General features: G+C 38.8%; 1 protein-coding gene across 1 annotated transcript in view; it reads right to left on the minus strand.

Annotated features, from left to right (window-relative positions):
* Nucleotides 1-1,830: 1,830 nt before the first annotated feature.
* Nucleotides 1,831-27,206, minus strand: part of LOC140202975 (eukaryotic translation initiation factor 3 subunit B) — a 50,448-nt gene continuing 25,072 nt past the window's right edge. Inside the window, exons 9-19 of the mRNA XM_072268629.1 lie at nt 24,286-24,332; nt 23,864-24,074; nt 21,852-21,924; nt 18,270-18,392; nt 16,721-16,799; nt 12,028-12,166; nt 11,513-11,638; nt 7,490-7,567; nt 6,742-6,850; nt 4,364-4,477; nt 1,831-2,274 (exon numbers count right to left, since the gene is read on the minus strand). Coding sequence (XP_072124730.1) covers nt 4,374-4,477; nt 6,742-6,850; nt 7,490-7,567; nt 11,513-11,638; nt 12,028-12,166; nt 16,721-16,799; nt 18,270-18,392; nt 21,852-21,924; nt 23,864-24,074; nt 24,286-24,332 — 1,089 coding nt within the window. The 3' untranslated portion in view covers nt 1,831-2,274; nt 4,364-4,373. The remainder of the gene's footprint in view (nt 2,275-4,363; nt 4,478-6,741; nt 6,851-7,489; nt 7,568-11,512; nt 11,639-12,027; nt 12,167-16,720; nt 16,800-18,269; nt 18,393-21,851; nt 21,925-23,863; nt 24,075-24,285; nt 24,333-27,206) is intronic.

Raw genomic sequence — 27,206 nt, forward strand, 5'->3', positions numbered from 1 at the left:
GTCACACAGTAGGAAGACTGACTGCACTAGACAATGCAGAGATTTACCAGTATGTTGTATGCGGTGGATCGTTTCAGTAGCTTTTTTTCTGTGTGGAGGTGGCTGAAGAGCGAATTGTAAGAGGCAATCAAAATTGAGGGATAGAGATGGGGAGGGTTGTGAAAATGTTTGCCCTCTGGTTTTTGACACCTCCATTATTGAGAATAGGTTCAAGATGAGTAAGAAAGTTAAAGGGATCACTAGAGGAAACTTTCATGCAGAGGGTCACTGCAATTTGTAAGGCCTCACCTATCATATCTCCCAAACTGCATCTTCTTTGCACCAATCACAATCTTCCTGTGGTTTGGTAACCAAAATTGCACAATACCCCAGCTGTGGTCTAACCAGTGTTTAAAAAAAATGGACCATGACTTCCATGCTGTTATTTTCTGTGCCCAGCATCCCACTGTCTGAAGGAGCTGGTTAAATAAGTATTCACAGCATTTCAAAAGCATCTGGATAAGCACTACAACCCCTATGGACCAAATTCTGATCAATGGAATTAATACAGATGGTTGATATGAATGTAATGGGCTAAAAGGCCTGTTTTTGTGCTGTATGATTGAGTTCTTTAAACCACGGCACAGGAATACAAATAATATCAATCAGCAGTACAATTACTATCATAATCTTTGAGACCAATTTTAATAATTCAAAATATTAGCCATTCCTCACTACAAAATGGACGCTACATCAATATTCCATCAAAAGAAGGACTAACTAAGATAGCAGCTGTTGTTTCACTTCTAACAGAGAATGAGCAGATCAAAGTCTTTTTGGAAGGCACATCCACTTCACAGAAAGGTTACAGGACCAAGTATGATTATTTATTCTACATGCACCAATATCCAATAGGGATCATCTCCTTTACTGATTTTATTCATATTCTTAAATTTTGTAATGGCTCCATTTTATCTCCCATAGATGCTTCAAGGCATTCCTGCCTGCACACACCCTATGTTTTTAAAAGGTTACATAATTTTGGCATAGTAGGATTGACAATGACCTTTAGAATAAATAGATGGTTCTGCGAGAAGCATTGCTTTACTCAGGTCTTCTACGAGGTGTTCAAATCTACCTGTTCCAGCACCATACCCCTCCCATTCCCTTCTTCGTGACTTGCGTTTCATGATCAGCAACACGGACGAAGTTTGAGCACTAGATTACTCAAAACCCTGTTGGAGAAAGGTATGCAATTCCAACATGTACCTGTTATGCAATATATAAATTGATCATTCACTTGCCATAGATTACACAATTAAAAAAAAACTTCTCATAAAGATGTAAATGTCTGAACTATTTAAACTCAAGACCAAATACCAACTCAAAGACTGGATATTACTGTACTACAACTGTGCAGTTTTGTAAAATACAAAAATTCACTGCAAATTAAGAATTTTCTGAAAGATTATTGGTAAAGTAGCCACCAACCCAATTAGATCAAATTGCCTTGCTCTAATTTAACTTAATGCTCAATTTCGGCATCAATATGGGAAAACTGATTTCCTTAGCATCCAAAGTAATATGCAGACTTTTCGGATACTCCTATAGCTCTTTAATTGGTTAGACAAATAGTCATTTATTAAAACTTACATTTAGTATAGTTTAGAATTAATTGTACCTAATGAGACTGAGCAGACTGTAGACTAGCAGAATGCAAAACCTGGGTTTGTAATGGTTTGTCACACCAAGGTAAACCATAAACTGTGCTGATAATATACAAAGTCAGCAAGGCATGCAGTTTCTTCAGACTTAAGTTGTTAAATAATTAATACACAAGTACAACAGTAATTGGTGTTACTAAGCTTTATTTTATCCCATTTGATGTCAGATATAACCTGAATGGAGGAGGATACAGTCCACTGTAGTGCCTTAAGTGGACACTAAAATACATAATAATTCTCATTGTAGTCTCAATATTCCTCCATACAAAATGCAATGTTAATTTACCATGGATGTAAAAATAGCCCATGGCTACAGGAAAGAGTGCCTCAATAGTATACTTACTTAAACCAATGACAGCTTCCACAGTGACTAGTGATACACAAAGTAAACTGCAGAGCTGCTGCTAATAAGTGAAATTTATTCACAATTAGTAAAAGTGAAGGCAGCGTCTTTATCACCACCACGGAAACTAATATAGGAAAAGGCACTGTGATGATCTTTGCAGAGTGGAGCGCATTGAACTTCCAGGTGACACAGGAGAAATCAGCTTCGCTGAAAAATATGGTGGCACTGGGGAAAGACAATAAACAAAACTGTTTGCACATGCACTGAAAAAAGTATCCAACAACTGTAAATCTGTAGGTGCTCTTTAATTAGATATGGAAGCCCCAATCCTCTCTCAGTTGGACATTAAAGATTACATGGCAAGGTTTTGAAAAACAGTATGATTTTATTCCCTCTACCCACAATAATCACACCAACAATTTCTTTAATTTACAGGACTAAAGGAGATTATTTCAAAGTTATCTCACTGCTGTGTCTTGGATTTTGGAAATGTGCTGTCTTGTTTCCTATGTAATAGTGGTTCAATTTAAAACTAATTAATTGACTGTAAAGTACTTTGGGATATTCTAAGACTGAGAGTGCTTCATACCAAAAATTCAGTTAGTTTGCATTAACAGAAAACTCCACTAGATTGTAACTTATGTTAGGAAGTACAATTATTTGCAATGTTCCAATTCAAATGTTGTAATGATAAAAGTTTTATTTAAATAGAGGTCACAACAGAAATGTTTGTAGCCACAACCAAGAGTTTTCAATCTTTGAAGTATATATTTTTATATTTACTCATATCAAATTGGATGTTCCATCAGAACAATAAATAATCAATTTGTTCCGAGCTTACTTAGCCATTCATTAAGAATATAGCAATCCTCTACCTCAAGTCCATAATCCTCAAATCAATTGATTAAAAAACCTATCAATCTCAGACCAGAATATATTTATTCAGAATATAATCTGTTGGATTGGGAATTCAAGATATTTCTTGTGTCAATCTTAAATGTGACCTTTTTATTTAAAAAGTTTATGCGCCATTATTCCAGTCTTTTCAGCCATGGGCAATTAATTCCTGGACATTTAGCTTATCAACTTCCACTGAATATAGTATACTTCAATGAGATCACGCATTTTCTTCAAAACTTCACTGAAGGGTAGCGTACGTCACATTTGCTCACTCAGAAGTGAGCTTTTCGCTACAGAAAGATCAGTCATATGAATGGGTACAGAGATTAAAACTGCATTCAAGGTATGATGTCAATGATCCAGCAAGAGTTTCTTACATTTGGCTATACAGTATTTTATCAGATTTCTATTTCTTATATTTGCATTCCAAACAACTTGCAAAAAAAGAAAGAGGCCAAAATGCTTACTACACATTGAGTTTCCATGTACCAGAGCCTTAATCCTTCCTTGTATCAGGACTTGGTATTTGGTCTTTCTGAACAAACTCTAGTGGTCCTTATACCAAGATGAATAATTTTCCCCATGTTCTTCCCCACTTAATCAAATAAAGTGCTTTTGCGGATTCCTGTCCTCTAGTACTGTCCCACCAGCAAATCTACATACATCACTTCCGGCCTTTTCATCTATAGTTACTTGAAAACCACTAGGGGCTCAACATTAATCCCAAAAGCAGTCAACCTGTGACAAATAGTTATACCATATTTATTTCTATTCCTTTATTCTTTAACTCTTTAACTCTGCTAATACATTATCCCATACATCTTGGCCCACAGACTTTTATGTAGCATTTGCCAAAGTGCCCTTTGAAAATCAGATAAACTACAGCATCTTTATCCACCTTGCTAATCATATCCTTGGGGAAAATCAGATCAAGGCTATACAGTATTTTATCAGATTTCTATTTCTCATGTCAAACAATTTCACTTTCAGAAAACCATACTAACCACTACCCCCACATATCATATAACCTCCTAAGACCCCTATTACAATTATTGGATTCCAGTATCCTTCCACCAACTCATACCAGGCTAGCATCGCCTGCGGCTACTCATTTTTCCTCGACCCCTTTCTTGAACAATATAATTTGGTACGTTTTTATAAGATTGCCACTAATGTATATACTATTTCAGCAGACACTAGTTTTAGATCCCCAGGTTATCAGCCATCTGGAGTCCTGGGAATTTATTCCGATAACTAATAATCAGAATTTCTCACTTTGTTTTAAACCTCAACCACCTCTTTACTTCCCATTATAATGTCTCCTGCTTCTTCAAGTATTAAAGACGAAGTCTTCCCTTTCATCATACTACACTTAACAAAGTCCATCAGATTCTGTATTATTACAGTAGCTCACCTGTATAAGACTACTCCTGATCTCCAACAGGGATAATTTCTTCTGTCACAAAAAATTCAACAGTCTCTTCCTCCCAATCATCAACGTTACTGTCCAGCTCATCAGTGTCAACACCTGCAAGGCAAGGAGGAAGAATTTAATTGCAAGGACATTTATTTTTGTCAAAAGAACATTTGAACACCAGTTCAATCAGCAGAGTTTTGTTCAGGTAAAATTGTTTCTGTCTTACTGTTTCAATCAAGAAATCTTCCTTTTTTTAAAAAAAGAGATAGCATGCAGCATTAAGCATCATCTAATCAAATTCAGTTAGGTGAGGCCCCAACCTCAACCAACTTGTGCACTTTGTTATAAAGGTAAGAATTCCTATCCAACCAAAGTGGTATCTATATACTACTAAAACTCTCATGCTCTGTTTCTCTGTTTGTGACTACCAATTAGTGCAAACGGTGCATTGCAGCGGCACTATTTTTGGCTAAATCGACTTAAAATGCACTAACTTACAGAATGCAGGCTATGTGTCTTTCTTCTTTAATAAACTGAGGTTTTTCTTCAATTTCCAAAGCACATCACACTGCACTACCTTTCTCGCAAAAGGTGCTCCAATGGGTCACCCGGTTGTCTAGTTTCCATTTAATTTTAAATGGAAATGTTACACTCAAGTCATCTGTAAGGAACTAGTTCAAGGTGCTCATTGCTCTAGTTATGAAATCGTAAGATACAAAGCAGTATCCAATTCATTAAATAAATGTAAGCTAGGATGCTACTCCGATGTACAAGGTGGCTGCAGCCAGAGCATCTAGTCCACAATTTGTTTTTATTCCACCTCACTTAGTTGAAAGCCAAATTCCTTAAACTCAGAATCAAAACTCCTGCAATTATTTTTAATCAATAAAATAATTAAGAGTTTCCTTTATGCTGTGAGGACAAACCAAGTTATCAGAAGATTGATGCTAATGAGAAAGAGATAAGGGAGACAATGGAGGAACGTTCAAAATGTTAATGAGAAGAGAGAGATAACGAAAAGAGACGCAATTCAGAATATTGACAGACCGATTGCTTTGAAGCTGAACTGTTTGAAGTTTGATAGACAGGCGATACCCCAGCAGGGGGATAAAAGGAACAGGTTCGCTAAGGCATGACACACACCACGAGATCACGAGACCCTGGAAGAGCGGTTTGCCCCCACAAGTTGGTGGGAGTTGGAGGTCTGGTTCAAGGGAACCGACCCTAGACTGACTGGGTGAAAAGGTTCGATCAGCGGGAACCTGGTGTGTGTGTCCGCCCTTGCCTGGGTGCCGGATTCACTGCGGAAGAACGGTTGTATCTGGAACGGAGGGGTCACAGTTGGTGACCACAGAAGACATAAAAGGGTTCGCCCGAAAGCTAACTGCGAAGATCATCAAAGGCCTGTTTGAATCAAAATTTGCATTTTCTCTCTCTCTGTCCAACGGCACAACAGCAATTACTGCGAACTGTACTAAGGTGAACTGAACTATGCTCACTTGAGACGGATCATTTTACCCCTAGACTGCGATCGAGCTTGGTTGATTCCTATTACCCTAGTTCTGTGTACATGTGTGTTTTATTATTGCTAACCTGTTGCATTTATATCCTTACGATTAGAGTACTGTGTTACTTATTTCTTTAATAAAACTTTATTAGTTTCTTGTAAGCCAGACTCCAACGAGTGGTCCATTTCTGCTGGTTTGGCAACCCAGTTACGGGGTACGTAACAATGTGGATGGGCCAATTTTCAAGTAGAATCTTATATACTTTAGGACAACCATACTGTATGTATTTCATATTTGGTTAGAATGCAGATTGTCATTGAGATTATTAAGTTTGTGTATGGTCTGAAAGCCAGTATATCAGGCCCATTTCCCCACTTTTTCTCTATGACATGGCCTTTAAACACTCAATTCTCCCACTGGCCGCCTACCCTAGGCCAATTCACAGGCAGCAAATCTTTGGGATGATGGAGGAAACTAGTGCTCCCTGTGGTAGCTCACATGATCAGAAAAAGAACGTACAAATTCCACAAAGATGATATTAAGAGATCAAAATAAAAAACTGTATTAATGGAGCTACAAGACAGCTGCATTTCATGACTTGAAATATCCATTTTAAAACAAAAAGCAATTATCCTTTTAACATACTACAGAACAATGTAAAATCTAAATGACCTTTCCCACCACAAACGCAAACTTTATTACTAACGTTTAAAATAAACTTATTTAGTACACATATGGAAAATTACCTTTGTGGTTAGTTTGCCCCAGATTGTATACTTATTAAATTGATTTTATTACCCCCACAGAAATAGTCCTTAAACCTACAATTTTAGCACTGAACAGATTAACCAGAAACTCATTTATTACCTCCACGGAGCTCTAAACGTTGGGGCTTCTGCTCTGCGTAAATTTGAATAGCCTTCTCACGATATTTATGGAATTCTTCCATCATTTTACGCCGTTTATCTACTAATTCCTTTAAAGAAAGAATGTTATTAATGTAGGAGACTGATCCTAAAGAGTTACTTAAATTTCAAATTTTTCTATTTTGAAGAAATTTAACCAGCTGCTAATGGCATAAAAAAGGAGTGCCTGGAGAACTATTAAACATCCATCCTGATTTCACATGAAGAGATTAACAAGAGACTGAAATAATACTACCCCACCAAACTGTTTTTCAACTGCTGTTACTGTAACCAGTGACCACCTTGTGCACTTACAAGGGGAAAATGGGATTTCTAAATTTCAGCATATGCAGGAAAGCTAACAAATTCTTAACAAAATAATCTTTTTTTAAAATCTTGACAGAAATTTTTTGAGATTGCCAGTGTTTAGTGACATACTTTAGAGAAAACTCCAGTGAAAGCTCTATAACCTAATGCTGCAACACAACAGACTGATTCAAGACAACTAATGTTACAATGACAGCCAATTCTAAAAGGTAACTTTTATATCTGAATCAAAAAAGCAGTTCTAGGTTATAATTATTTCACTTTAAATCATGATGGACAGAATACAAATTAAGAAAAGTTACTTTTAATAAAGTAAAGTTTACAAGTTGTATTTCATGCAGGTTTGGATTTCAATAACCTTTTGTTCACTATAAAGCACTTACCTTGGAAGCCTTGGACTGACTCAACCGATCTTTCTGCTCAAAGATTTTTGAATATTTCTTGTAATCTTTTTTAATTTGCTAAAAGATATACACACACACAATATTACAATTAGGTAAAATTATGTTTATAGCATTGTTAATAGAAACATAGAAAATAGGTGGGGTAGGCCATTCGGCCCTTCGAGCCTGCACCTCCATTCAGTATGATCGTGGCTGATCATCCAACTCAGAACCCCTGTACCAGCCTTCCCTCCATATCCCCTGATCCCTTTAGCCACAAGGGCCATATCTAACTCCCTCTTAAATATAGCCAATGAACTGGCCTCAACTGTTTCCTGTGGCAGAGAATTCCACAGATATAATAAGGTCTATTAATAACTTTATAAAATCAGTTTACATGCAAAAAACTTCATCTGAAAATTCTGCTGATAGAAAAATTTGGACTGCTTAATTTCAATAAATATTTTGTATATGCTGGATATATATACAAACGTTTGTAATTGAGTCACATAGATTGGAGTAACCATGTCCCTAATGGGGATAGAATCCAGTTCAGTCCTAAACAAGGGCCAAGATTCTAGCATGGTTAAAGCAGTGGCTGATTGGCAGGAGGCAGATAGTGGGAATAAAGGGAGCCCTTTCTGGCTGGTTGCTGGTGACAAGCGGTATTCCACAGAGGTCTGAGTTGGAACTGATTCTTTTTACGTTATTTGTCAATGATTTGGATGATGGAATTGATAGCTTTTTTGAAAAGTTGGCAGATGATACAAAGTTATTTGGAGCCGCAGGAGGTTTTAAGGAAGTAGAGAGGCTACGGAAGGACAGATAAATTAGGAGAATGGGCAAAGAAATGGCAGATGGAATAGTGCTGGGAAGTGTTTGGTCATGCAGTTTGGTTGAATAAATGAAAGGGTTGACTATTTTCTAAATGGCGAGAAAATACAAAAAAACTGAGATGCAAAGGGACTTGGGAGTCCTTGTGCAGGATTCCCTGAAGGTTACTTTGCAGGTTGAGTCTGTAGTGAGGAAGGCAAATGCAATGTTAGCATTCCTTTCATGAGGACTAGAATATAAAAGCAAGGATGTAATGTTGAAAATTTATAAAGCACTGGTGAAGCCTCACTTGGAGTACTGTGAGCTGGTTTGAGCCCTTCATCTTAGAAAGGATATGCCCAGACTGGAGAGGGTTCAAAGGAGATTCACGAAAATGATTCCAAGATTGAATGGATTGTCATATGAAGAGTTTGATGGGGCTGGGCCTGTAATCACTAGAATGAAGGGTGACCTCTATGCATCTTATCAAATGGTGAAAGGCCTTGATAGAGTGGCATGGACAAGATGTTTCCTATGGTGGGAGAATCTAAGATCAGAGGACACAGCCTCAGAATTGAGGAGCTTCCTTTTAGAATGGAGATGAGGAGGAATTTCTTTAGCCAGAGAGTGGTGAACCTGTGGAATTCTTTGCCACAGTCAGCTGTGGAGGCCAAGTCTACATGTATATTTAAGGCAGAGATAGATAGATTCTTGACTGGTCAGGGCATGAAGGGATACCGGTAGAAGGCAGGGGATTGGGGCTGAGAGGAAAATTGGATCAGCCATGATGAAATGGTGGAGCAGACTCGATGGGCCAAATAGCCTAATTCTGCTCCAGTATGTAATGGTTTTATGGAAATAAAATAGCAAAACAATTAGATTAATAGCACGCTAATGATGTTGAGTAGTGGACTGCAAGTCTGAATTTGCATGCTTCAATGGCATTTCAAAATATTTATACTTCACCTTGATAAAATGTAAATTCAAAGCTTGGTATACATATAGATTTAGAAAGATGGACAGTTCTCATCATGATAAATTGGTCATCTTTCACAGAAACATTGCTAGAATCCAATTTATTTTGACTTTTTAGATCTACATTCACTCTAAGACATTTTCTCAGTGTTCTTTCCAAAATGCAATAAAAACAAAAATCTGCGATATGTTAATTCACGTGAACCTTTACTTAACTGACAAAAGTACAAAGAAAAGATTTTCAATAGTTTTACTGACCAACTTAATTGTATTTTGTAAACAGACACAAATTTATAATTTGATGGCTGCAACACACTCAACAGAAGTTGGGACAGAGGCATGTTTACCATTGTGTTACATCACCTTTCCTTTTAATAACACTTTTTAATCGTTTTGGAACTGAGGATATTAATTGTAGTAGATTTGCAATTGGAAATTTTGTCCATTCTTGCTTAATATAAGACTTCAGCTACTCAACAGTCTGTGGTCTCCGTTGTCTGATTCTCCTCTTCACGATGTGCCATACATTTTCAATAGGAGATAGATCTGGACTGGCAGCAGGCCAGTCAAGCACACTCACTCTGTGTCTACAAAGCCACGCTGTTGTAGCCCGTGCAGAATGTGGTCTGGCATTGTCCTGCTGAAATAAGCATGGACGTCCCGGGAAGAGACGTCGCCTTGCTGGCAACATATGTCTCTCTAAAATCCTAATATACGCCTCAGAGTCAATGGTACCTTCACATACATGCAACTCACCCATGATGCACCCCCATACCATCACAGATGCTGGCTTTTGCACCTGTCGTTGATAACAATCTGGATGGTCGTTTTCATCTTTGGCACGGAGAACTTGACGCCCATTTTTTCTGAAAACTAGCTGAAATGTGGACTCATCTGACCACAGCACACGATTCCATAGTCTTTCGGTCCATCTGAGATGAGTTCGGGCCCAGAGACCTCGCCGTCGTTTCTGCAGAGAGTTGATGTATGGCTTCCTCCTTGCGTAATACAGTTTCAAGTTGCATTTCTGGATGCAGCGACGGACTGTATTGAGTGACAATGGCTTTCTGAAGTACGCCCGAGCCCAGGTGGCTATAATTGTCACAGCAGCATGACGGCTTCTTAGGCAGTGCCGCCTGAGGGCTTGAAGATCACGCGCATTCAACAGTGGTTTCCGACCTTGCCCTTTACGCACTGAGATGTCTCTGAATTCTATGAATCTTTTCACAATATTATGTACTATAGATGTTGAAAGACATAAATTCTCTGCAATCTTGCGCTAAGAAATGTTCCTTTTGAACTGACTAACAATTCTCTCATGAATTTTGGCACAAAGGGGTGAGCCACGACCCATTCTTGCTTGCAAAGACTGAGCCTTTGATGGACACTACTTTTATACCCAGTCATGATACCTCACCTACTACCAATTAGCCTGCTTAATGTGGAGTCTTCCAAACCGGTGTTACTTGAATATTCTGTGCACTTTTCAATCTTATTTTAACTCTGTCCCAACTTTTGTTGAGTGTGTTGCAGCCATCAAATTCTAAATTTGTGTATATTTACAAAATACAATTAAGTTGGTCAGTAAAACTATTGAAAATCTTTTCTTTGTAATTTTGTCATTTAAATAAAGGTTCACGTGAATTAACATATCACAGATTTTTGTTTTTATTGCATTTTGGAAAATATCCCAACTTTTCTGGAAATGGGGTTTGTATATCCCAATTTATCTCTCTCTCTCATGCCTTCCACCTCGCCTAATGTCACAATATATATATCCACATAAAGTAAATTGGAAGTATCTCAGAATTCATATCAGTGATAGTGGAGACTTCAGACTTTCAAATCTTTGTAGGCACACTAAAAGATATGCATAGTATTGCCCTCATACAACCAAGTCTCACAAAACAATTACGTTTGAATGCAACATTAAGTAAGCAACTCAACTAAGATAGAATAGAGTTTTAGTGGGCCAATATTAAATTTGAAAGCCTCCCCTGTATTTTGTTTTGCTGTAATATTCAAGTTCTGAATCTGACGAGCAGCACACCAGTTTTGTAATTTACCTATCAGGTATTAACTTATTTACAGCACAGTACAAGGCATCTTTAGTATGTTTTTTCCAAATTAACTCTCAACCAAATGATACTATCAAACCAAATCTTCGAGAGAAAATTTATCAATTAGTCACAATAATAACTTTTATTAAAAAGCAAAGCAGCACTTGATACATACTTTAAGCTGATCCTGAGAGAGCAGAGTTGCAGGTCTAGGTCTCCACAGCAGTTGACAGAAACGATCCTTGGTGTTCTTTTGCAAGAGACGCCCTTGGAACGTCCACATCCAGTACGCATTATCCACCTAATAGTGCAAAACACATGACAACATCCGTGACATTACAGAAGCACCTGGATGCTACAGAAGTACACCCTTCTCAACAAAGCAGAGGCAATGTGCTCTCTTCTCTACTAAATTCAATGTTAAAGAAGACCAGTTTTCCCCCTTGCACCCAGAGAACTATCAGCATTTCCAGAATGAAGAACTCAAGTCCTGTTACTTACTATCTTAAAGAGTGGTTACAAGAAGATTCCAGTGCCAGCATTTCTTGTATACACAATCATATATTAATTATATTATTGCACTTCTACCTCTATGTAATGTAAATCCCCAGTTGGACTTGGTGCTCTATTTACCCTGGCCTTGAAGCGCTAATAAGAAATCTGACATCTGAGATAAGTATTTACGCTTACCTTGTGACTCCACCACGAGACTGAAGTCACTACATATCGTCCGGTTGGGTCCCATTCAACGTCAGAAGCCATATAATGCTCTGCTACATTCATCAATGTACAATCTGATGTGTCATAGAACGCTAAAGCACCATTCATGCTACAGATAAAGAATACTTTACATTAACCAACTAACAGATATTTAAGTACAAAGCAACATGACTCAATTTATGCATTGCCTTTTCAGTTTTGTATAGTGGAACTAGAGGAAAAGTACTTTCCTACACAAGCAAAAAGCAATGATCAGTAGGGTATGATACAGTAGGGCATGGTGCTGACCTTTTAACCTACTCCCAAGATCAATCTAACACTTCCTCCATTTTTCTTGCATGTGTCAGTCCACATTGAAATCGATGGACAGATGTATGTGCCTATCTAAGAGCCTCTTAAACGTCCTTAATGTATCTGCCTCTACTATCACCTCTGGCAGTGTAATCCATGTATTTATCACTGTAAAAAAAAAACACTTGCCTCTGACATCCAAATGCTTTCCTTCAATCATTTTATAAATACATCCTCTTGCCTCAGCCATTGCCACCCTGGTAAAATGGCACTGGCTGTCCACTCTATGCCCCTGATCATGTTATACACTTCCATCAGGTCACCTCTCAACACCTGACTCCAAAGAGAAAAGCTCCAGCTTGGCTTAATCTTTCCTCATAAGACATGATCTCTAAACTCTAATGTGCCTGTCAGAATAAAAGGCAAAGATAACAGGTTTAGAGAACCTTGGTTTTCAAGAGATATTGAGGGCCTGGTTAAGAAAAAAAAAGGAGGTGCATAGCAGGTATAGGCAGGTAGGAAAAAATGAGGTACCTATGGAGGTTGAGAAATACAAAAGAGTGCTTAAAATAAATCAGGAGAACTAAAAGAAGGCATGAGGTTGCCCTAGCAAACAAGGTGAAGGAGAATCCTAAAGGATTCTACAGATACATTAAAAGCAAAAGGACTTCAAGGGACAAAATTGGTCCTCTGGAAGATCAGAATGATAATCTACGTGTGGAGACAAAAGAGACGAGGGAGATCTTAAATGGATTTTTTACATTTGACTATCTCCAATTAGTCCATGTCTATCCAAATACTCATATAGCCGGTCCCTTAGAATACCTTCCAATCACTTTCCCGCTACTGATGTCAGGCTCACTAGCCTACAATTTCCTGATCTGGGAGATGGACTCAGTCTGTACAAGTGAAGCAAAGCAGCAGCAAGGTCATGGACCCTATACAGATTACAGGGGAGGAGGTGTTTGATGTCCTGAGCCAAATTAGGGTTGATAAATGCCCAGGGCTTGACAAGGTGTTCCCTTGGATCCAGTGGGAGGCAAGTACAGAAATTGCAAGGGCCCTTATCCTTAGCAACAGGTGAAGTACCGGAGCATTACAGGACAGCTAATGTTGTTCTGCTGTTTAAGCAAGGTCAATGAGTCTGACATAAGCAGTGGGAAAATTAAGGTATTGTAAGAAACCAGATATCAGTATTCGCATAGACATGGGATTGATTAAGGATAGTCAGCATGGCTTTGTGTATACTAAGTTGTGTTTAACCAACTTAAGGTTTTTTTTGAGGAAGTTACCAGGGAAATTCATGAAGGCAAGGCAGCGGATGCTGTCTCCATGGAACTTAGCAAGTCGTTTGACAAGATCCCGCATGGGAGGTTGGTCAAGAAGGTTCAGTCGTTTGGCATTCAAGATAAATTAGTAAAAGTTAGGAGGAGACAACAGCGTCCAATGGCGACTCATTTGCTTGCATCTTCGGAAACAGCTCTATTTCCATCTTTATTATCTCTATTTTTCCCATTCAGGATTCTTTTGAAGACCCTGACCTGGAGTTGCATGCTGACTTCGGTCCTTTGCAGGAATGGGACCTGCTCTCAGGGTTTCACGACTGGCTGTTATTCGACATGCCATTGGCGCGACCTAAGAGCTCACCTCGCCTTCGGAGGGCCAGGATCTCATGGCTCCGGAGATGGGTGGATCAGAGGTCGGTGTCCCAGCACATTGGTGTGTCCTGGGAGTCGGAAGATCTGAGATCTTTGGGCACAGAGCTTGGAAAAAGCGACACAATGGACTTTAAACATCACAAACCAGCAAGCTGTTTGTTATGTCTCCCCTCTCGCTGTGAAACGGAGCCATCTCTTTCTCACTTATTAGGGAGAGGGAGGGAGGGGGGGGGGGGGGGAGAGAGAGAGAGAGAGAGAGAGAGAGAGAGAGAGAGAGAGAGAGAGAGAGAGAGAGAGAGAGAGAGAGAGAGAGAGAGAGAGAGACAGAGACAGAGACAGAGACAGAGACAGAGACAGACAGACACAGACTGTGGTACGCCAAATACCGGGTGAATGAGTAGTCTTTGGGATACTGCAAGTCTGTGTCTTTGCTGCACCCTTGAGTGCTCAGTGGTGGGTGCCGATGCTTTTTTTTTGCCGGTGGAGGGAGGGGGAATCATTGCTGCCACTTACGCACGGGAGGGAGAAGAGCTGGGGGGTAACTTCGGGGTTCTAACATTTAACTGTCATTCATTCTTTGGGGACACTCCTCTGATTTTGTGAATGGTTGCGAAGAAGCAGCATTTCAGGATGCATTATACATTTCTCTGCTATTAAATGTACATTTGAAACCTTTGAAATGTTTTACACATCGGCTTTGTGGAAGAAGCAGAGAGTGGTGGTAGATGGTTGCCTCCCTGAATGGAGGCCTGTGACTGGTGGAGTGCCACAGGGATTGGTGCTGCATCTGTTGTTTGTCACCTATATCAATGATCTGGATGATAATGTGGCTATCAGTAAATTTTCCAGATGACACCCAGTCTAGGGGTGTAGTGGACAGCAAGGAAGACATAGAATTTGCAGCAGGATCTGGACTAGTTGGAAAAATGGCAGATGGAATTTAATGCAGACAAGTGTAATGTGTTCACTTGGGTAGGATCAACCAGGGCAAGTCTTACACAGTGACCGGTAGGCACTGAGGAGTGTGGTAAAACACAGGTTCATAATTCATTGAAAGTGGCACCACAGGAAGATGAGGGCGTAAAGAAAGCTTTTGGCACATCATTATCTTTCATAAGTCAAAGTATTGAGTACAGGAGATGGGATGCTATGTTGAAGTTGTACAAGACGTTGGTGAGGCCTAATTTGGAGTATTGTGTGCAGTTTTGGTTACAGCTCACAGGAAAAATGTAAATAAGGTTGAAAGAGTACAGAGAAAAATTACAAGGACGTTGCCAGGTCTGGAGGACCTGAGTTATAAGAAAAGACTGAATAGGTTAGGACTTCATTCATTGGAACACAAAAGATTAAGGGGAGATTTGGTAGAGATATACAAAATTTTGAATGGTATAGGTAGGTTAAATGCAAGCAGACTTTTTCCATTGAGATTGGGCGGGACTGTTACTAGAGGTTATGAGTTAAGGGTGAAAGATAAAACATTTAAGGGAAACACGTGGGGAAACTTCCTCACTAGAGGATCATTAGTGTGTGGAACAAGCTGCCATGCAAACTGGTGTATGCAAGCCTGATTTCAATGTTTAAGAGATGTTTGGAAAGTACACAGATGGTAAGAGTATGGAGGGCACTGACCCGGGTGCAAGTCAATGGGACTGGGCAGTTTAAATGGGTCGCTATGGACTAGGTGGGCTAAAGGGCCTGTTTCTGTGTTGTATTTTTCAACAACTCTTCTAATTTTAACCCAGGGAGCATCCTCTGCACCCTTTCTGAAACTTCCACTTCCTTCCTATAATGAGGCGACCAGCACTGAACACAATACTCAACGTGGTCAAACAGGAGTTTTATACAGAAGCAACATTAGCTTGCAGCTATTGAATTCAATCCCCTGACTAATAAAGGGCAACGCACCACACACCTTCTTAACCACCCTATGAAACTGCACGGCAACTTTGAAGGATTGATGGACTGCAAAATCCCTCTGCTCCTCTACGCTGCTATGAATCTTGCCATTAACTTTGTACTCTGCCTTCAACTTCAACCTTTCAAAATGCATCTCTTCACTTTCCTGGATTAAACTGTTAGCCACTTCCTAGCCCAGCACTACATCCTGCCAATGTTCCATTGTAACCGCTACACTGTCCACAACACCACTAACCTTCATGTCATCTGCAAACTTCCTCATCTAAGTCATTTATAAAAATCAAAGTGAAAGGGTCCCAGAACAGATAAATCCAGATATTTCACTGACCACAAAATGTTTCTAAGTCACTCAGGCTGGAAAATATCCTGTACACAATTGCAGCTTTTATTCCTCTCAGATAGATATGTCAACTTGAATTGATTGTTGCTTAATAACATAGCTGTCAATTTAAACTTTTGATGTAACTCTGGTAATGTTTTACATCAAAATGGCAGATGTTCTGCAGGATTATATAACTGTTGTATAATGGTAAAGGTTCTTAAAATAAAAGAAACACAAATTCCAGCTGCTCTTCTAAAAATACCTTTCAACTACCTCTCTGAAGAACACCTACTATGATAATCTCACAAAAATCACCACATATCTCTGCCTGAGACAAATCAGAATTTACTACATTTTACCTTTTATTTTGATATTGACCAAAAAACCCTCCAACTCCATCCACTTTTACCTGGAAAGGTTTCAATAGAAAGACAAAGGCAATGCAGAATAACCTTAATACCATAACATTACTCACCTCCTCAGACCAGCCAGTACCACAAATTGGCCTTGTGGACTCCAAAAGATGCTGTTAGCTTGCTGCTTGTCAAACATTTCTGCAGAAAGAGATTGCAGCTAAATACATTTTATCTAAATTTTAACATCACAACTATCTCATGCTGCTATTTGACCTTTACAGCACAATGCTGGCAGAATCTATTCTGTTACAAGAACAGATTGACAAAAGTCAACTCTTAGCAGATTGCAAAAATTAACCATTAAAATAGCAACCAATCTTATATTTTATGTCATATCAATATTTGAAGGTCATCAGTCTGCAATTATTAATGTACATAATAAATCATGCATTTTTCTTTTTCCTATAAAAAGTCAAATTATCTTTTCTCCCTGGGAAATGTCATTTTATGTGCTCATAACCACAAATATTTTAACATCTGAGTTTTAACTGCAATAAAACTGAACACTGATTAATAGTTGAACAGTAATTATAATTATAAAATCCTACTGATTCCAAAGGAATTAATTGAAATTACAAACCCACATTGATTAACACCCTAATTTTACGCTCAATACACTTAATGAGTGAACTGAATTTAAGCTGCAAGACTCAAACAAATACATCCTTGTATTTTGCTGTATACTGACATTCTGGGGCTTTAGGAGGTAGTGTTGTAATGGGTCCTTTAAAGAACATTAGGATGGAGAAGTCTCCAAGAGCTGATAGGATTTACCCTAAGGTATTGCAAGAAACTGAACATTTTAAAACAGCAAACACTGGGAAATTACTGGAGAAGATTTTTAGGGGCAGGATGTACTCACGTCTGGAAAAGCATGGACTTTAAAGGTGTGCACTCGTGTGATTAGAGGGGACAATGTTTGATGAGGTTAGGGCAGTGCATGTTGTCTACATGGACCTTAGAAAAGTGTTCGACAAGGTCCTTTATGGTAGACTGAATTTAAAAAAAAATCTTGATCAAGGGTGGCCTGAAAGGGTAGGTAGTCTTTTCCCTCAGGTTGGAAATGTCAATTACTGCAAGGCATAGCCTTAAAACAGGAAGGGGAAAGCTTTAAGTAGATGTCTGTGGCATGCTTTGTTTTAAAAGCATAGAGTGGAAGGTGCCTGGAATATACTTCCAGAGGAAATGGTGGAAAAAGATACAGCAGCAATGCTTAAGAGACATATAGACAGGCACAGGAACAGGCAGGAGATAGAAGGACATGATGGAATAAGTTCAAATTGGCTTCATGTTGGACACAAGCATCATAGATTGAAAGGCGTGCTCTCTACTGTACTGTTCTATGTTCTTACTTCTCTATGCCTGTAAGAGCAGAATTGTTGGACAATCATCTAATCTATTCTTGTTTTCAATTAGCAAAGGTGAATATGCTGTAGCATACATCCAATTAATAGAGTTAAGTGCACAGAGGACCTAACTGGGTTCCTTTTTGGTAACCCAATAAAGGTCTTCAGAATTATTATTTAAATGAGCGGGACAGGAGAAATCACAATCAAGGTAACATTAACGCAAGACTGTCAACAATAAATTCAATAGGCAATCACTTACTAATTAGTTCAATTTTGCCATTATTCTTCACATGGTAGAAAGATACCGATATTCTAGGAGTTTCTCCATGTAGAACAGCAAACTTACTTCCATTTGGCTCCCAAGCAAAAGCTATGATACCCTCTAATAAAATATGGAATACAAAAAGACAAAAGCCTATTAAAATTGCTTACACCATAAACGAAAACATGGATACACGAAACCACTCCAAATCTCCTTGAATTTGAGTTTCTCAAATGATACATTAATATTTAGCTCATTTACATTCTCATTTCTCACCATCTACAGTACCCCATCCAAAATCCCAAAATAAATAACGAATGAAAGAGAATGGGTTTAAATACTTACAATGTACTTCAGACAAACTGAAAAATTGAACACTTCTAGTAGTTTTCTCCACTCACATTATCTATTATGTAATTTCTACAATGTCAGCCAGAATTTATACAAAATGTCAGGGAGCTAAATGTCCTTAATATAATTAACATTTCTGAATTACATTCAGAATGAGTGTAATTCAGATGAGCTTCATTCAAACTGAACCTTTACACTCACAAGTGATCAAGTAGGTTTGCATCATATTCAAGAAAATGAGGTATAATTTATATAATGATTTGAATAGGATGTCTAACTATGATCCTCCCTACCCTGAGAATATTTTTAATTGATTATAGTGCTGTAGATAGCATCAATCTCATGAGAATACAAATACATGCAGCAAAAACGAGTGGGGAGTTAAAGGATTTGGAAGCTTTTAAAACCAACAGAAGGCAACTAAAAACCATAAGGACAGAAAAGATTAATAAGAAGGTAAGCTAGCTAATAATTTCAAAGACGAAAACCAAGTTTTTCAGATATACGAAGAGTAAAAGAGAGAAAAGAAAGAGAGGAACGAGTGGATATTGGACCACTAGAAAATGACGCTGGAGAGGTAGTAAAGAGGGACAAATAAATGCCAGAAGGACTTAATTATCTGGTGTCAGTCTTCACTGTGGAGGACACTAACAATATGCCAGAACAGAAGGCAGAAGTGAGCACATTTGCTATTACTAAGGACGTGGTGCGTGGGAAACTGAAAGGTCTGAAGTAGATATAACATCTGGACCAGAATGACCAGGTTCCAAAAGAGATAGCTGAAGAGATTGTGGAGGCAATTGGTAATGATCTTTCAAGAATCATCAGATTCTGGAATGGTTTTAGAGGACTGGAAAATTGCAATTGTTAGTCCATTCTTTAAGGGAGAGAGGCAGAAGAAAGGAAATTATAGGCCAGTTGGCCTGATTTCGATGGTTGGAAGACATCGGGGTGATTATTAAAGATAAGGTTTCAGGGTACTTGGAGATGCATGATAAAGTAGGTCAAAATCAGCACAGTTTGCTTAAGGGGAAATCTTACTGACAATCTGTTAGAATTCTTTGAAGAAATAACAGGCAGGACAGACAAAGGAGAGTCAGTGGATGTTGCTTACTTGGATTTTCAGAAGACCTTTAACAAGGTGCCGCACTTTGAGGCTGCTTAACAAGATAAGAGCCCATGGTATTACAAGAAAGGTACTAGATTTGCTGACTGGCAGGAGACAGAGTTAGAATAAAGAGTATCTATTCTGAATGGCTGCTAGTACAAGTGGTGTTCCGCAGGGGTTGGTACTGGGACAGTTTCTTTTCACGATATATGTCAACAACCTGGATGACAGAATCGATGGTTTTGTGGCCAAGTTTGCAGATGATATGGGGAGGGGCTGGTAGTGTTGAGGAAGCAGGAAATCTGCAGAAAGAATTGGTCGGATTGGGAGAATGGGCAAAGAAGTAACAGATGGAATATAGTGTAGGGAAGTGTATGGTCATGCACTTTGATAGAAGAATAAAGACATAGACTATGTCCTACAATGTGGACAAAAATGCATAAATCAGAGGAGCAAAGGAACTTGGGAATCCTTTTATATGATTTCCTAAAGGTTAACTTGCAAGTTAAGTTGGTGGTGAGAACGGCAAATGCAACGTTAGCGTTCATTTTGAGAGGACTAGAATATAAGAGCAAGGACGTGATGCTGAGGCCTTATAAGACACTGGTCAGAACAGACCACACTTGGAAGTATTGGGAGCAGTTTTGGGTCCCTTATCTACAAAAAGATGTGCTGGCATTGGAGAGGGCCTGGAGGAGGTTCAAGAGAATAATTCTGGGAATGAAATGGTTAATGCATGAGGAGGATTTGATGGCTCTGGGCCTGAACTTGCTGGAGTTTAGAAGAATGGGATGAGGGTGGTATCTCACTGAAACCAATGGAATATTGAAAGGTCATGATAGATTGGATGTGGAGAGGTATGTTTTCTATAGTGGGCGAGTCTAGGACAGAGGGCACAGCCTCAGAAAAGAGGAATAACCATTTTTTAAAAAATGAGAAGGAATTTCTTTAGGCAGATGGTGGTGAATCTGTGGAACTGATTGCCATAGACAGTTGTGGGAGCCAAGACACTGAGTGTATTTACAGTGGAGATTGATAGGTTCTTGGATTAGTCAGGGTGTCAAAGATTACAGTGAGAAAGCAAGAGAATGGTGGTGAGAGGAAAAATATATCAGCCATGATGGAATAGTGGAGCAGACTTGATGGACCAAGTGGCCCAATTCTACTTCAATGTAATTTAATTTAATTTAAATTTAATGTAAGAGAACAAGAAGAATCAACACATACTATGTGAACAAAAGATGGCGCAGGACCAAAGAGGAAAGAGAGGGGATACAACTTTGAAGATGGCAGGAATGTTAAGGACCCTATATGATATGATCTCACCTGCTTTATGGATAGATAATACAACTACAGACACCAGGCAGACAATCTTTGAAAGGTACTGATAGTGGCTAAGGTCACCCATCTTGTAAAGACACAGCCCAAAAGGCAATGGCAAACCACTTCTGTAGAAAAATTTGCCAAGAACAATAAATCATGGTCATAGACCACGATTGCCCACATCATACAACACAGCACATACGATGATGATGATGACTACCATTACAAGTAGTCATTCTAAAACTTAAGCAAGATGGAATATGGTGGGAAAATTTGGCCACAGCCATTTGAGGGTTAAATTCCAATACAATGTTCTAGTGATGAAAGACTATGGAAATTTAACTGAGAGCACAGAATCTGAGATTTAGCAGAGATTTAAATATCATTAATGGGGTTTGGTGAAAAGAATCCTCTTCCACTACCAGATTATTTAAAGAATTTAACAAAATAAGCAAAGGCAACAGACGAACTGTATTCTTAAAGCAAAATATTTTTTATGATCCATTATGCACTGCCTGAAGGCAGATTTAGTAACAACATTTAATGATAAACTGGATAACTGCTTGAAGCACAAAGATTTCCACCGTCAAAAGGATCAATCCAGGGTCTAGGATTAAATGGGCTGACACAAATAAGGGTCCCCTTGTGCTCATTTGTTTAAAAAGAAGGTAAGTACGCTACATATTCTGCTTATAAAGCATCAAGTAGAACTGTAGACCATAAAAGATGAACTTCCATGGCAATGTCAAAACTGCTATTTTTTGTTCAATTACAAGAATAAATCAGTCACAACTCACCTTTCATTTCCACAACATCTACAGGAACCTGCTTTTCCCTCATTCTGAAGATTTCAAAGTTAGTCACAAGACCCTATAAATGAAAAACTTATTAAACATTACACATGCAATGTATTTCATGCCAAAATAATTAACAGCAGTTTATTACCATCACTGCCTGAGGTGGATTAGTTGAAATCACAAATGCCAATCGCTACAAAGCCAAACTATCTGCTTTACGTAAATTTGGACACTTCATTTAAAATGTGTACATTTCCCAGTCTTTAAAACCATGGATGAGAAATAAGTTTTAGAAAGAATAATTCCTGAACAAAAATGTTCCAACAACTATGACTAAGTTGTTACACTGCGACTGCAAATTAGCCAGAGCAGAGTCAAATGTTGCTACAACAAATCTGGTATAAATTTCACTGAATGAAAAGATCCACAATAAAACTCCAATAATCCACACCTGGGTCAACAACTGCTGTTTCCTTTGTTCTTTTTAAACTCACGAAAATTTATTACACTACTGTGGAACAATTGTAATGCCCTGGTTAAGGACATGTTTTTTATATTTCTCCTGCTATACTGTTAGGTATTTTAGTTAGCAGATTTTCAGCAACCGTAGCGTGTTCTATTAAGCTTCATAGACCAGTGTTTTGCCTTTGACTAAGATAATGAGTCCTCTGCTCAACTTAAGAATGTTATGTCAACCAGCTGGGTTGCATTCTGTCCAGTGGGATGCCATGGAACACTTGAAAGATTTGGGCAGGATCAGATTTCTGAAGGACAGTAGTCTGGTTTTAGCTTTTTGGTTGGGAGGTGTTGGAAGAGGAGGTGTGGACCGGAGCACAGGGGAAGATGCTTGCAGAATGCTGCTCATAGGAGAGATCCTGTTGTAAAAAGTGCTTTGTGTAGATGAATGGTTCTAAGGAGGAGTACCAATACTCCTGAGCTAGCCAGTTCATCCAAAATGGTCTTCGAGGGAAGTTTGAACTGTGGCTGGTCACCTCCATGCAGAATGTGGGGTCAATGCATGAGTAATCAAAGTAAAGCACCCAACCACCCAAGAAATGAGCTCCAACATTTATGTGTACATTTTGACTGATTTAGCTGTACTGGGCCATTTTAGTTTTTCCCTATTAACTGTTCATTAAAATTGAAATATCTGTAAATATATTTCTACTTTAATTTTATGCTGGTGTAAGGTCTTATTTTCTTGCTTTGCATGGGGCAGCATTTATACGGCATTCACCATAATTTTCATTCCCTTATCAGAACATTCCAACTATCCTGTTTGGTTGAACATGAATCATACTGACTCAAGAGACGTGTTGCTTATTGAAGGTGGCCTTCTCATCGTTATCCATGCAACTATGATTCACGAGGCTGCTAGCCAGAGCTAACGAGCCAAGTTTGTTATGAGCCATGGTGAGAGGGCTATACAGTAATAAATTAAGCGCATTAGGATGTTAATAAGAAATGCTATCCAATAAGTTCAGGAAAAATCTGCTAGTCTAGCACCATCAAATCCAGAGAATGCCAGAATACCTACTACGCAAAACCTACACATTCACATATTAACTGGGGAGTAAGGTCACAAACTATGGATTAAATTCAGTATTTCAGTGGTCAACTGATCCCCATTTATTCTGTTCTAATCTGATGGAGAAATTTTACAGCACAGGAGGCCTACATTCTCATAGGTGGCTCTTTGAAAAATCAGTGCAACACTAATCCCATTGCTGTAACTCAAAGACTGCGCACACAAGCAATCTTGTTTAAATGTTTTAGCATTATAATCTTTGCAAAGACATTGCCTCCATCCTTTCCCTTCAATCTGAATTATATTTTAATTAACCATGACTCAGGATCTACAACCGTCCCCAATATCCTCCTCAAAATTCAAGTTTTATTTCATATTAATTAAAAGGTGTGTATTGTAGATCCTCCATCAATAAGAGTTTAGACTTTACATAATTAGGAAAAAAATCCCTTTGTTGACCATGATGCTCAGGTTAAGCACATACCTGTATACCTTTCAGAGTTCTATCTACTTTCACACAGAGGTAATCTCCATTTTTCTGCCAGTGTAATTTACAGTCCACCACATTGAAAAGATTGCGCACTCTTATTTCTTGCCTTGTTGGAAACTGCATTAGAGTGACTCTGGCTGGAATATCTTTATCCTCTGGCACCCAAAATGCAATAACATTATCACCTGGAGACCATGAGAAATCCCTGATGAGAAAGCACAGTATGATTAAAAAGAGCCCTTGTGCATCTGAACAAGCTTGAAAAATAACACACAAAGCTGACTGCAAAGAAATGAAATATTTGTATGGAATAAGAGATATAAATTCAGTAGAAAAAGAGTGCACAAAAGGGATAAAGGAATGGCACAGGTATAACCTTGGCAAAACTCACAAAAGCTAGCTCAAAATACACTTACTTTATTCCACTGATCTTGAGGCTCTTTTTATCTAACAGACCCATGGACTGGAAAAGAAAATTAATTATTAGTGATCCTCAAATGTACAGTAAAAGATTACACATTAAAGAGAAAGCAATTGACAAACTACAGAGGAATTTAAAATGTACTTCACTTTTATTGTTGCCAGCATTTAAACCCAATCACATTCAACACCATACTTTGATTTCTCCTTCTCTATCCACTAATCTGCCAGAGAACCATGATTTCCTCAATCAAATAACCTACCTTTACAAATTTTAACAATGAACCTTAAGAGCTGAAAGGAAGATCCAAAATGCAGATTAAAAATACCGTAAATTCCAGTGTATAAGCCCAGAATTTGGCCCTAAAATTAGGGGGTCGGCTTATACAGAGGGTGCTAACTTTGGAAAAATGAATACACAGAAGACAGGTTGTATTTATTGGCTGTTTTTGAGTCAAATACAAAAGAAAATACAAACACATGAAATCTACACAAAAGACCTACAAAACACATTCTGTTTCTCAATTTACTTGTACACACTGTTGTCGTCAAACATTCAGAGCTTGAAACTCTCACTCTTCATTATCTGACTCTCCGAAAATCTCGTCCTACTCTTCGGCAGTCATCATATCATCGTAAGGAATGTCAATTTCTGCTTCGACATCGCATGAATTCCTTGAATGGTTTGTTTAAACTCACATCCAGTGGCTGGAGCACGGACGTCAAACCACCGAGGATGACTGCAATGTCCGTATTTTCAGCTTTCAGTGCTGCTTTTGTCTCACCTGACAAGTGCGCTTTGAACATGTCCCAGACAAGCAGCGACTTTTCCTTCCTGAAACCTTCGGGACCTTGACGCCACACCTCTTTAACCCACTTCAAGCAACCCGCTTCGTCCATCCAGCCGCGTTCCTGAACGTAAACAACAACACCTTGCGGGAATTTTTCTTTCTTTAGGAATGCTTTCCTCTTAAAAATCACCATCAGTGGTAGTTTGGTCCCATCAACCATACACGTTAACACGACAGTAAAATGTTGCTTCTCGTGTCCAGTTGTTTTGACAAGGACCGTTTTCTCCCCCTTCTGATTGACAGTGCGGTTACCAGCAAAATCAAAGAACATTGATGTCTCGTCCATGTTACCAAACAGTGAGAGCGGGTAAGAATGCGCCTTTTGATGCTTGATTACAAACGACTGGAAGGCCATAATCTTTTCCTCAAAGTCACTCGGCAACTTCTGAGCAATCTTTGTTTTTCGTCTCAACACAAGATCACATCTATTCATAAATCGGGTGCACCAACTTCGCGTAGCTTTGAAATTTTTGCTGACCTCACGGTGTTTTTTGGCCCATTTCAACGCTTGAACTTGAATCATTTCTCTGTTAACAATGTATCCAGACGATTGCTGGTGATTCACCCACTCTAAAACTTTTTCTTCCAGTTCTGGCCACTGGCATGTTTTCCCGCAGTTTGCATATTTCCTCTTTGGCATTTCCCTCAGAGCGTCCTCTGCCTTTCTCCACTCTCTCACTTGTTTCTCATTTACACTAAACTCCTTAGCAGCTGCAGAATTATTCGTTCCTTTAGCAAAATCAACAACCTTCAGCTTGAAGCCAGCATCATACTGCATTCATTTTAATCTTTTGTACATGGTGGTCGCAAACTCAATACTGAGTACACGTACTGATCCCGCCACCCCGTGTTATGTTTTAACGAGATTACGATGGGCGCTAAATGGTTTCACGGGGGTTACATTTCAGAGGATTCTTTACCATTAGGAACCTAATCCAAAACTTCCCTTCCTGATTTATTTATTAAGAATTCGCTTATAACACTCTATAATGTGTAGGCCTATTTTCTTAGCAGGTACTGGTTCACAAAATTTCCAGGTTCCGGATCCAGCAAAGCTGAGTACAGGCATGTGAGATCTTGTGATCTTTTCTGGTTAAATTAAAAGCCTATACAAAAGGGGTTGGCTTATACAAAGGCAACATGAAAAAGTCACTTTTTTAACCTTGAAAATGGGGGGGGGGGGGGGGGGGCTTATACACTGGAATTTACGGTAATAACACTGTTAAGGGACATGGTGGGTCTAGAAATTTAGGTGCAACAGTGGAGAAAAGGTAAACAGTTGTTGTCCATTCCACCAAATACCATTTTTTACACTAGCTCATTAGCACCCAAATGGGGCTAGTTCTGGAAAGGTTGACACATTCCTGCAACCCTAAAGTGAATTGGGCTTGGTTGAGATTAAATTTAAATATCAGAGCCCCAGGACAGATGGGCATTAAAAGATTGAAATCTATTTTAAATAATATACAAAGAGAGGGGGGAAAAGACATAATTGGGAGTGGTATCAAATGAGTGCTAAAATCTTTGGCCAAGGGAGCCCAAACTTTCAGGATTTCTTAATGAGTGCAGTGGATAGAGAGGGGAATACATGGATGTTGAATACTTGGATTTCTAGAAGGCTTATGGTACGATGCCATATTTTTAAAAAATCCATAAGGATGCATGAATGGATGGAGGATTGGTTAACCAATTGAAGGCAGATGGAATAAATCTCCCATTGATAGTCACAAGGGTTGGTGCTGGGCACACAACTGTTCACGATATACATTAAAGATTTGGAAGAGGGCACAGAGTGTAGCATATCTAAGTTTGCTCATGACACAAAATTAAGTAAAATAGTAAATTGGGCACTGCAGTCTGCAGTGAGAAAGATAGGTTAAATGAATGGGCAAGGGCCTGGCAGATGGAGTATAACTGGTAGATGCAAGGTCATCCACTTTAGAAGGAAAATTAGAAGATCAGATTATTATTTAAATAGTGAAAGATTGCAGCATGCTTTTGCACAGAGGGACCTGGGAGTGCTGTTGGTTTGCAGATGCAACAAAATACCAAGGTGGCAAATAGAA

Source organism: Mobula birostris, chromosome 9, assembly GCF_030028105.1.
Source record: "Mobula birostris isolate sMobBir1 chromosome 9, sMobBir1.hap1, whole genome shotgun sequence".
Classification (NCBI taxonomy): Eukaryota; Metazoa; Chordata; class Chondrichthyes; order Myliobatiformes; family Myliobatidae; genus Mobula; species Mobula birostris.